Source organism: Microtus ochrogaster, chromosome 2, assembly GCF_000317375.1.
Source record: "Microtus ochrogaster isolate Prairie Vole_2 chromosome 2, MicOch1.0, whole genome shotgun sequence".
In the NCBI taxonomy this organism is placed as follows: domain Eukaryota; kingdom Metazoa; phylum Chordata; class Mammalia; order Rodentia; family Cricetidae; genus Microtus; species Microtus ochrogaster.
Window position 1 is genome coordinate 66857510 of NC_022010.1, and position 11717 is coordinate 66869226.

The following is an 11717-nucleotide window of genomic DNA, read 5'->3' on the forward strand; positions in this document are numbered from 1 at the left end:
ATTGTTTCCTACAGTTGCTAAAACAAATGACCACAAACCCAGTGGCTTAAAATAACACACATTTATTATCTTACAGTTAAAGATATCAGAAGTCTTCAAAGGGTCTCGCTGGGCTGACACCCAGGTCTCCACCTCTGTGTTCCTTCCTGGAGATTCCTGGGGAGAATCGGGACTCTTACTCTGCCAGCTTCCAGAAACAACCCACACCCTGTTGTCTCTCACTTCCTTCCACACACAAAGTCGGGGGTGGATGGTCTGCAGCCTTCCTCCCGCTGTACCACCTGCCACGATCTTCTGTAGGCTCCGGCCTCAGGATTGACTGGAAGGAATCTTAATTCAATCAGCAACTTAGATCACTGTGGCTTTGATGCAGCCACGTGCTCTGTTGTTGTAATTGTGGCATCTTTGGCTGAATACTATTCTGTCTAGCACACAGGTCTGCACGGGCTTGTCAGTATTTTAACCTGTTCCTTATTCATGCCTGCTCTATGGGCTTGTTAACATACAGAGTCTGTATTGACACATTTGGGCAGCAGTCAAGGGGTCACCACATGGAGGGTTCATAGTCTCCTGGTCCCCAGGATGGACCTGGAGGGAGCTGAGGGAGCTTGCAGGCCTAGGAAGGGTCAGTCAGTTGAGACAGTGATTATCCATGCAAACCACCACGGATCTCATGGTTGGGGAACTGCTTGGGGATACGATACTTTCGTGGTTTGGATATGGTTTCCAAGGGGTCTATTGTTGGGGGCTTGACCCCTAATGTGCTGGTGCTGAGAGGTAGGGCCTTGTGGGAGGACTTTAGGTCCCTGGGGGATCTGCTTTTTGAGGAGTTAAGGTAGTTCTAGTGGAGACCCTGAAGTCTCAAGAGTGAGTTGTCGTGAGTAAAGCTAACCCCCAAATCACCCTCTGGGTTCTATTTTGATGTGTAATCCCTTCCTTCCAGTGCTTTCTTGCCATTGTGGTGACCAATGATGGTCATATGGTCTTGGCCCACGAACCAGCAGAACTAGGAGTTAAGAAAACCTCTTTTCCCTATAAAGTTAGCTTGCTTGGCTATTCTGTTACAGCAACAGAAAATGGACTGCCACAGATATACAAGAGGAAGCCAGCACAGAGACACGATTACTGACAGCTAGGCAAGGTGGCTTCAGCAGTACTAAGAGATGTCCTTGACTGAAGGCTCACCCCATCATGTTACAACTTGCCTGGAAGGAGGAAGGGGGGGCACACCACATTTTTGAGCTGATACTTAAAAAAATCTAATTCAAATGAGAAAACTCTGAAATTCCTCAGAAAAAAAAAAACCAATTTAACTTAACTATAGCTTCGGTTGCTACCAGAATACGGATTTGAGGTAAAATGTTGGTTGCTATAGAAACATAATGAAATTCCTCTCTTATCCCTGTGATTGAATGCAGAATTATGCCTGGTGTGGTGGTCCTGTCTTCCTTTCTGATGGGGATGTTCCTAGAGATCATTTGATTCCCAAGTCCCTGTCATAGTGAACACATTGCAGCAGCCAGTCGCGTGTTTTCCCTGATGAGCCTCTGCATCTCCTCACGGGATAAGGAGAGGGCTTGAGGAAGAAGGGAAGGTGTGCACTGTAATCAGGACAGGAAGGATGAACGTGTGACAGTTTCTTTCCCCATAGTCTTTGAAAAGCCACTCAACTTTTGACTGCTATTTTGCTTGTTGGTTTATTTATTCTAGGGCCAGGTGAAATGTTAAAAACGAACCCTCACTCAGCACTGTGTTTTGCTCAGAGGTGACAGCAGATGACAGCGGGCTCTGCCAGGCTGTGCCCTTTCTGGCTGGAGTGTTGGCATCTCACCAGGGCAGCTTTGTGTTCTGTGACCAGGCCATCAATACCCTTCACAATCAAAATGCCAACTGTTATCCTAAAAACTCTCAGAAGGAAGTGGTTGGGGAGGACCCACCACAAACTGTAAATTCAGGCCACTGATGGATTTATGTTCTAAGGCTTGGTCTTGGGGTCAGCATAGCTCAGTGGGATCTGTCTGAGAAACCGTCAATCAGCAATAGTTCTGGAAGTGGTACTCTTACCACAGAGGCAGAACACTGGGTTTCTGGGGGTGCTAGTAGGACATGGGTCCTGCTGACGCCTTGATCTGGGCCTCAAAAATTCTGGACTTATTCTGAATCAAACTATTGTGATCAGTGGATTAGGCAGTAGCATTTGAATGCTTAGTAAGAGTTTTTCTTTAAGTTCTGTATTAGTCAGCTCTCTCAGCATAATAAAATACGCCAGACAACTAGAGAGAAAAAGGGTTAATCTTGATGCTGTGTTTGGTGTTTCTGGTCCCTGATCATGTGGACCATTGTTTTGGGTCCCTGGTGGGTGCTAGACAGCAACAATGGGCTTATGTCAGAGGAGACTCTTCATTTTATGACCAGGAAGTAAGAGACAGAAAGAGAATGGGGTGAGAGTCCCATAACCCCCTTCAAAGACATCTTGAACTATGTCCTACTAAGCCCCACCTTCCAAGAGGGCCACCCAAGGGACCAATCTTCTAACATGTGGACCTTGAGGGTCACAATCCAAACAACAGCATAGTCTAAGCCAATGGAAACTAGTGGCTACTATATTGCTAATCATACTACACTAAGGGCTTATTAGGTATCAGGCACCATGCTAAAATATGTTGCTACATGCTCTCACCCCATATGAGAGTTCCATAGGAAGAAAACTGTAACACCCTACTGTAGACTCAAAGAAGCCTTCGGAAGTTGTGGTTCCTTGCCTACCACCGCTCGTCCTGCCAGTGACCAAGCCAGAGCCTGAACCTTGATCACTGTGGCCCCAAGTTTGAGTTCCTAGCAGTTAGGTGACCTGTGAGCACCTTTAATCTCACTGCTGAGGGAACCATGGCCTTCTCTGGGAGCCACACTTGCCTCTGGGAGCTTATTCTCCACAGAGCCAGGTCTGGATCTGGCTTCGCAAAGCCTTTAGGGCAGGGTAGGAGGGGAGTTTCAGGAACCACGGGGTCTTGAAAGGGACCACATGTGCTCTGTTCCTCTGAGTGAGGGTGCAGGGATGGGAAAGGACAACAGAATTCGATAATACTGCCTTGGAGACTCCAGACTGCAAGACTTCAGCAACAGAGCGTTTTCTTAAGGGTCAAGCTATGCACAGCAATACTAATTACAGAGACAGCTCATTGGATTAATCAGTCCTTTCCCAGGGCTTGGAGGTGAGCTTACGATCCCGAGATCTAAGCATGGCATTGCCATCAGGTCCTGGACGCACCCGGACATGGTGCCACAGGAAAGACGCAGGCTCGCTAGATGTCACACAATAGCAGCAGCAGGGAGGATAAAAAGACCACACTTCTTAAGGTCTCCATAAATAAGAGAGGACACATCCCCATGATGTCTTGAACATGTAAAGTCCTGTCCACTGTCAATGCATTAGACAGCCCCCGTGACTGTCTGGCTTTCAGACTCAACTCTGGTAGTGACAGATCTGATGTCCCATTGGTCTGTCTCTGGACTGTGATTCAGACCATGCTGTCCATTAAATCTCAGGGCAGGCATTTCTGGATCTATGTATGCATTCTTAAAGGAGGGAGCAGGTGGGTAGCTTAGAGCCTTGATTTCACCTGAGCTGCTGGTGGATAGAGCAAAGAAGAGACTTCAATAAACTCGGGTGTGATACTGAGCTCTGGAAAACAAACCCCGAAACACGGCTCTTCTTTTAACTTTAAAGAGCACGTTAGTCAGCCAATTTCATTTAAAGCAGTGCATCCCGAGTACAGGTATTTGATGTACCTATCATCTTGGCTTCCTGGGAGGAAAGGAAAAACTCGTTCTTATTCCTGGGCGTCTAAGAAAAGCTGTCGACTCGACAATCTTTCCCTCCATTAGGAGTGCAGTATGTTTTCCGTGACGGAGCTACCTCCACCGCTAATGACAAAGCTCCGAGACGTGGACATGACCAGGGCTGGGGACATTTCTTCTGTACTTTCCATTTCCGGCTGGTGGTCCCCCACCATGGGCCCTTGCAGACCCGTTTCCTGCATAGTCATTTCTGAGTCCGTGTCTGCACACTGCAGTGGGAGCAGAGCCTGGTGTCTGCTCAAGGTGTCATTGCTCTTCTGGGCCTCCAGGGAGTTGTGCCGCGTGGAGTTTCTGTGGGCCATAGCGCTCTTTTGAGGCTCGTCAAAGCTCAGAGAGAAGGTGACTGTGCCACTGCCGAAGATGACCTTTTGTTTGCATCTCGGCTGCTGTGGCTGCTGCTGTTTCTGTAGAGTCAGCGGCTGCTGCTGCTGCTTCTGCTGCTGCTGCTTCTGCTGCTGCTGCTGCTGCTGCTGTTCTTGCTGGGTCAGGGCCAACCTCTGCTGTTGCTTCTGCCGCTCCAGCTGTGGGAACGGGTCTTCACTGTTGCTTTTGCTACTGATGGAGGAGGGAATGGAACCGGTGGAGCCTCCTAGGCTGCTGGACCGCTTCCGGGAGGCGTTGCTGCGACGTAGCGTGGCACGGGCAGCCACTTTGAAAGCATGCGCCGCGGTGCTGCAGCGCACCTCCTCGATGGTGTTCCGGGAAGGCTTGAAGAGGATGATGTAGACCTTGTTGAAGAAGATGCAGGCCAGCAAGCCAAAGCTGGCTGCCAGGATGGCGATCACCTCCACGGCGGAGACAAACTTGCCGTAGGTGCTGGCGTAGGCGGGAATGAAGGAGATCCAGACAATGAAGAAGATGAGCATGCTGAAGGTAATGAACTTGGCTTCGTTGAAATTCTCTGGCAGCTTCCGGGACTTGAAGGCAAAGAAAAAGCAGATGGCAGCCAGCAGGCAGGTGTAGCCGATGAGAGAGCCGAGTGCCATGAGTGAGCCCTCGTGGCACGTGATGAAGATGATTTCGTCCTCCAGCTCATGGTTGCGGTAGCTGGAGGGGGGCGCCGTGTAGAGCCAGATCACGCAGATGACGATCTGCATGAAGGTGCAGAGGAAAACTAGCAGGAACTGCAGGTTGAGCCCCCACCACTTCCGGTGAAAGCTGGTGGGTATCTTGGCCTCAAAGACCAGGAGGACGCGGTTGGTCTTCACCAAGATGCACGAGATACAGAGCACAAAGCTGATGCCGAAGGCAGGCTGGCGCAGGCGGCACGTCCAGTCCTGGGGCTCCCCGATGAAGAACAGGGAGCTGGAGAAGCAGCAGAGCAGCGAGAAGAGCAAGAGGTAGGACAGCTCGCGGTTGGTGGCCTTGACGATGGGCGTGTTTCGGAACTTGATGAAGACGCCCAGCACAAAGGCGGTCAGGAAGATGCCCAGCACTGCAAAAAGAGTGAGAGCGATTCCGAAGGGCTCGGTCCACGCCAGAAACTCAATCTCCTTGGCAATGCAGGAAGTGTGGTTCTCATTGGACCAGAAGTCATCCGGGCACTTGTCACAGGCGCTCGCATCTGTAAAATGAACCAGTGCACACAGATTCAATCACCATGTGGTGCATGTGGAGGGTAGATGTGGTCGCTTCATATTTTACTTACTAATGATTTTGTGACATCTATTAAGAATAAACATCTTCGCAGGTTCTACTGCTCCCCTCTCCAACAATTGCAGGTGGCCAATTTTTTTTTAACACTGCAATAGTTTATAGCAGACACTACCTTGCACCCTAGCAATCTAACATGACACATCAACTCAGTTTCAAGCTTTGTCTGACTTACGATCTTTCTTTTCTTTTCTTTTCTTTTCTTTTCTTTTTTCTTTTGGTTTTTCAAGATAGGGTTTCTCTGTAGCATTGGAGCCTGTCCTGGAATTCCCTTTGTAGACCTGGCTGGCCTCGAACTCACAGAGATCCGCCTGCCTCTGCCTCCCGAGTGCTGGGATTACAGGCGTGCGCCACCACCGCCTGGCTTTACGATCTTTTTTAAATATGGGGCTTTTTATGATTTATTTGTTCTTAATTTTTATGTGCATCGGTGTTTTGCTTGCATGTATGTCTGTATTAAGGTGTCAGATCCCCTGGAACTGGAGTTATAGACAGTTGTGGGCTACTGCCATGTGGTTGCTGGTAATTGAACCTAAGTCTTCTGGAAGAGCAGCCAGTGGTCTTCATCGCTGAGCCATCTCGCCAGCCCCAACTTATGATTTTTTTTTTTAAATTGAATTGTTCTCGCTTGAGGTTTTTCAGTATGGAGTTGTGGGAAGCAAACAGATAGTAGCCTGGTTACATTAGTGACATGTGCTAACATTGCTGCTGTCTCCAGCACAGCCTGGTTTATCTGGGGTATGTGACTGGCTTTGTTGCCATGCCAGAAGAGCTGTCCCTTGTATGTGGCCAGTGAAGGAGGCCACATATTTATTTATATCAGTGGTTATCTCAGCCTTCCCAATGCTGTGACCCTTTAATACAGCTCCTCACGTTGTGGTGATGACCCCAACCATAAGATTATTCTTATTGCTACTTCCTTACTGTAATTTTGCTATGGTTACAAATCTTAATGTAAATATCTGATACTCAACCCTTGTGAAAAGGTCATTCAAGCCCATAGGGGTCATCACCCACAGGTTGAGAAACGCTGGCTTAGATACTGACTCTTTACTACGTTGTCACTGCCTGCTAGGCAGGGTACAGTTTGGAGCAGGGAAGAGAGCATGGATTTTTCAGTTAGAGATCAGGGTGGGATCCTGGCCACGCCATTTACTAGCTGTATAACTTTGGTCAGGCTCCTTAAATCTAGAAACCTGTTTCCTCATTTCTAAGATGGAGGGAATGATAGACCCATTATCATGGTAAGGTGGAAAGATCAAGACTTATAGTCAATATTTACCTCATGCTTCCAATATCCTAGTCAAAGTTTTATTTAAGAGGCATATGTTTAGAATTTATGTCTTAATTTGTTTAATTACCAGAGCTCCGTAAGCGGTTTGATTGTGATTCTGCTTTAGAAGAACTTGAGACTGAGCTGGAGAGATGACTCCGTGGTTAAGAGCACTTGCTACTCTTACAGAGGACCCATGTTGGAGTCCAGAAACTGACATGGCAGCTCATAACTACCTGTAACTACGGTTCTAGGAGATCTGATACTCTCTTCTGACACCTCAGCCACCAGGCTTGTAGTCAGTGCACATTCACACACACACACAAAATAGTAAATAAATAAATGAATGAATGAATGAATGAATGATGAATGAATGAATAAAGAACTCGAGACCCAGGAAGAACATCAGAGAGACTGCAAACACACCAGGCACCAGCAGGCAACCTGTCACAGCCTGTTAAGCCTGGAGCAGATAGTACTGTGCCCATTAGGGCCATGGAGCTGTAAGAAAAGGGACACCCTGTTGGAGGGAGAGAGGTGTGTGACAGGAATGTTTGTAAACGTGTGGAATGATACCCGACATTCCTTTCCTCTTCCCTCTCATGCCAAGTGGAATGCAGTGCTGAGGCATGCTCTCCTCAGAGGGAGAATGGTTCAAGCACTGGCTCTGCCCAGGTCACCCATGGGCTTTGCCTTGAGGGCAGCCCAAGTCCGGCACAGGATCTGTGAGGGTCTGGTCCTTTACCTGTCTCATCGCTGTACTCCCCATCGGGACACTCCACACACTCAAAGCAGCAGGTGGGCTCCCCCTCAATGATCCCCTTCCTGGTCCCTGCCAGACAGTCCCGGCTGCAGTTGGAGAAGGGCACCTGCAGGCAGAGAGCACGGGGGGAGAAGTTTGCAGCTGGGGGTCAAAAGTCAGTCCTACAACTCCTGTGACATGTGCAAAGTGAGGAGTGTGGGTGTGTAAGGATCGGTGAGGCCGACTCTGGGTCATTTTAGATGGAGAGAGGGTCAGGATCCTTGCTCCTGTTCCCTGTAAAAGCAAAAGGTGGTCATGCCAAGTGTGGATGTATTTGGCAGTTTGCTTTAAACACACAAGTCAAGTCCTGGGTCTCAGTTGATCTCAGTAGCAACTTCATGAAATTTGTAAAGAAATTAATATGTAATTTATAATTAAACGTATATGGTATTTTCATGGTCGCTTCAACAAAATTCTTAGAAAAGTGTCATTTAGACTTTGAGATTTGTTGGGTTCCTACTGTGTGCTCGCTCTCAGATCATATTTCTATAGAAAATTGAAATTTAATTTATAACCCTGTCAAGTAGTTAGGAACACAAAAGACTGCATTTATAGTGATTACCGCGGTTACACATTTACTAACCATGAAGTCTGGCATGCCCATAGCCTGATAGAGGACATTAGGTTTACAGGGAAGTGTACAGGGATAGCTCCAAGCAGGAGGAAAGATGAGACATATACCAATGACAGATAATTGCTTACATTAATAGGGCAAATGATAACCCAATAATGCAATAGAGGTACAGGATGGTGGGGTAGCCAGTCTGTTTGGGTTCTGGTCATTTTAAATGTAGACAAGTTAGTGGGCATAAGACTTTAACCCATGGAATCCCAAAAACTTTCATTAGGGAAAGGTCAGTACCTCATCTCATACTGAGAGGAGAATTTGCCCCAGGTGGGATTAACTGTCATAGGAGACCTCCCGATGGTAAAGCCATCTCACCTTCTGAGAAACAGAAAAATCATTGCAATTTGGCAATGAGAACAAGTTGACTCTTTGTTTACTTAATGAAAAGTGGCTCAGGAAGCTCAGAGATGCAAGGAGCCATGTAGTGGATCTCAGCCAGCCTCCCCAGGGATGCCTGGTCCTGAGTCTGCTTTTGCAGCAAGCTGGGGTTCTGTATCTTGCTACATTTTAGCAGCCTAGTTAATGTTCTTGTTGCTAAACACTACTAACAAAAACAACTTAGGGAGGAAATGGTTTATTCCACCTTCAGGTGGCAGGGGCAGTCCATCATCACCGAAAGTCAGGACTGGAACTGGAGGCAGAAACTGAAGCAGAGGCCGCGGAGAAAAGCTTCTCACTGGCTTGCTCCCCATGGCTTGCTCACACTGCTCTTGTATGCAACTCAGGCAACAGCCACCCTGAGCTGGGCATTCCCACACCAATCATTAATCAATAAAACACTTCATGGATTTCCCCAGAAGCAAATCTGATAGAGCCATTTTTCTTTTCAATTGAGGTGTCCTTTTTTTTCCCAGATGATCCTAGCTATGTCAAGTTGACAAAATACTGACCAGTACATTAGCACACAGCCACCCAGAATGGTCATCATCTCATCATACCCTATGGCTTTTCTTAAGGAGCACGTTCACACAGTGACAGGCTTCTGGTTCTTAATCAGGCTTTCATATGAGACATGGGGCAGGACACCGTGACCAGAGTCATAAGCATCTTTCTCTTGGTCATAGAGTGAATGACCTTTCTGATGTGTGGGTCAGCCTGGAGCTATTTGAATGTCCCCATTCTAAAACATAGAGCTCTATTTTGGGCTCACATCTCTTCACGTTGAATAGAAATTGGGCTAGGAGGAAAATGCCATAAAAGACAGTCCCATGCATGCTGGACATTTAGCATCCCTGAACCCCAAGTGTTGAAGGCCATTAATACTTCCTGATCATTGTGACAGTCTATAAGGAAGTCACTTCAATCTCCAATTCAAACCCGCTCCATAAAGTAGGTCAGATGTCTTCCTCAATGCCCCTTGAGAGCCATTGACTGGAGAGATGTTGAAATATTTTGCTCTGGTTGGGGGAAGTTTTAGCCTGGGAAACTTAATGACTAGCCGGGGAGTTAAAAGAGGGGTGAGTAATAAAGCATGGGTTCCCAGGCTCCCTCTCATCACTAGACACTCTTGCAGTTCTTGGGACCCCTGGACATTCAGTTTCCTTTGCTCCCCAGACATTATCCTAGAAGCCCGTGATGGATCCCAGCCACGCCCCCAAGCCAGCAGCTCCCTGTCTGCAGTGGCTGTGGCATGCTCTGCTCATACCTCCCTGGAGAAGCCACTCCACAAGATCTTCTCCTCATTGATGAAGAGTCTCTCTCCCTTCTTGGCGTATGCGTTGTAATGCCCAACTTCCTTGAACACAATGGAGCCGTCCTCTGGGGAGAGGTGCCAGTTGATGATGGAATAGTTCCCCACCAGGTCACCACACTCATCGAATGTCACCTGCTCCCCCATGTTGTTGGTAAAGTTTAGGTGCCGCAGGTGCTTGAGGACCTGAAGATGAACGGAGATGAATGAATGGGAGCCATGCCCACAGTTAACTGAAAACCTCTGCAGATGCAGCATGACCTTGTGGAACCATGACCTTCCTGGCAACTCCTGAGTCAGGTGTGGGGAGGGAGAGGAGAAACACCCAGACTTTTGTTGTCTGAACTTTCTTTCCCTGTGGTTTTAAGACTGTGGAGATGTCTTGCTGCCAAAATAAAAATGGAAAGAGTGCAGCTGGAGCCCTGGCCACCACTGTTGACAGTCAGTCATGGCATATTCTTGAGTTTATCTAAGGTCTTAGGGGTCACAGGGCCCTTGCACAAAAAGCAACTGTAATAATTGCTAATATGCATGAGTTATTTAAGTGTTTAAATGCATTTTACTGCCTTTGAGGCACGATCTTTAGTGCTTCAGGCTATTTAATCCCCAAAATGGCATGAACACTCCCATCATAGATTTTTTTTTTTGGTTGGTTTTGTTTTTGTTTTTTGAGGCAGGGTCTCACTGTGTAGCTCTGGCTGGCCTGGAACTTACTTTGTAGATTGGACTAATCTTGAAATTAAAAGATCTGCCCACCTCTGCCTCTTGAGTGCAGGGTTTAAAGGCCTGTGCCACTATGTCTGGATCCACTACCCATTTTATTCATTGGGAAGCAGAGGCATAGAAAATCATAGTACTTTGTCCAGGATCACAAGCCCATGCCGGGAAGCACTGTGCTCGCTGAAGGCCTGGTTCTACAGCCCTGAGGCACCAAGTGAGAAGACAGGTCCAGACACGAGCACAGAACAGGCGTTTCTGCCACACCTCAGGAGCACTTCTCTCTGTCCCCTTCAGATCCTGTTTTCCTGCCTGAGGTACAGTGTGGCCCGGCTGGGGTGGCTGGGGTGGCTGGGGTGGCTAAAGTGTCTCTCTCAGCTTGAGCACTGGCTTTGGGAAAGCATCTTGCAGTTTAACAGAAAGTTCATACAGACTTGCCATCCAGCCCAGCAGTTCTACACGCAGGTACCCATTCAAGACTGATGAATTAAGTACATGCCACACAAAAACTCCTTGTGTACAAATATTCATAGTGACATTACCATAATAATCCAAAGTGGAAGCAATCCAAATGCCCATCGTTGGAATGACCGGATGAACGAAACATTCCCTTACGATGGGTTGGAGACTCTGTTCTAGAAATTCTACACCAAAGATTGATTCAGGAAAACCCCTCTTCTTTAGGCACTGGGTTACTGGATGCTTTCCCCTTAAGGTCATGAATAAGACATGTATTCCATTATTACTCTGTCTAGTGATATCACTATGATAACCAGTGAAATTGGGCTAAATCAAGCAGATTCGGACAAAAAATTTAAGATCTAGTTTCTGTAGCCCACTTCCTGAAACTAAGCACATGACAACAACAGGTTTTTAAAATACATTTTTAAAAGAAACAATTTCTGGGGCTGAAGAGATGGCTTGCTCAGCAGTTAAGAGTGCTTACTTCTCTTGCAGAGGACCCAGATTCGGTTCCCAGCACCCATATGGTGCTACTGTTGCCTGTAACTCCAGTTCAAGGTGATACATGCCTTCTTCTGGCCTCCACAGGCTCCTGTATGCGTGTGGTGCACATAAACTTACACACACACACACA

The 11717-nt window shown here is 47.4% G+C and overlaps 1 protein-coding gene across 1 annotated transcript in view; it reads right to left on the minus strand.

Annotated features, from left to right (window-relative positions):
- Window positions 1-2633: 2633 nt before the first annotated feature.
- Casr (calcium sensing receptor) overlaps window positions 2634-11717 on the minus strand; it is a 73007-nt gene continuing 63923 nt past the window's right edge. The window contains exons 5-7 of the mRNA XM_005345082.2: window positions 9860-10090; window positions 7530-7653; window positions 2634-5422 (exon numbers count right to left, since the gene is read on the minus strand). Of these exons, the coding sequence (XP_005345139.1) occupies window positions 3882-5422; window positions 7530-7653; window positions 9860-10090 (1896 nt within the window). The 3' untranslated portion in view covers window positions 2634-3881. The remainder of the gene's footprint in view (window positions 5423-7529; window positions 7654-9859; window positions 10091-11717) is intronic.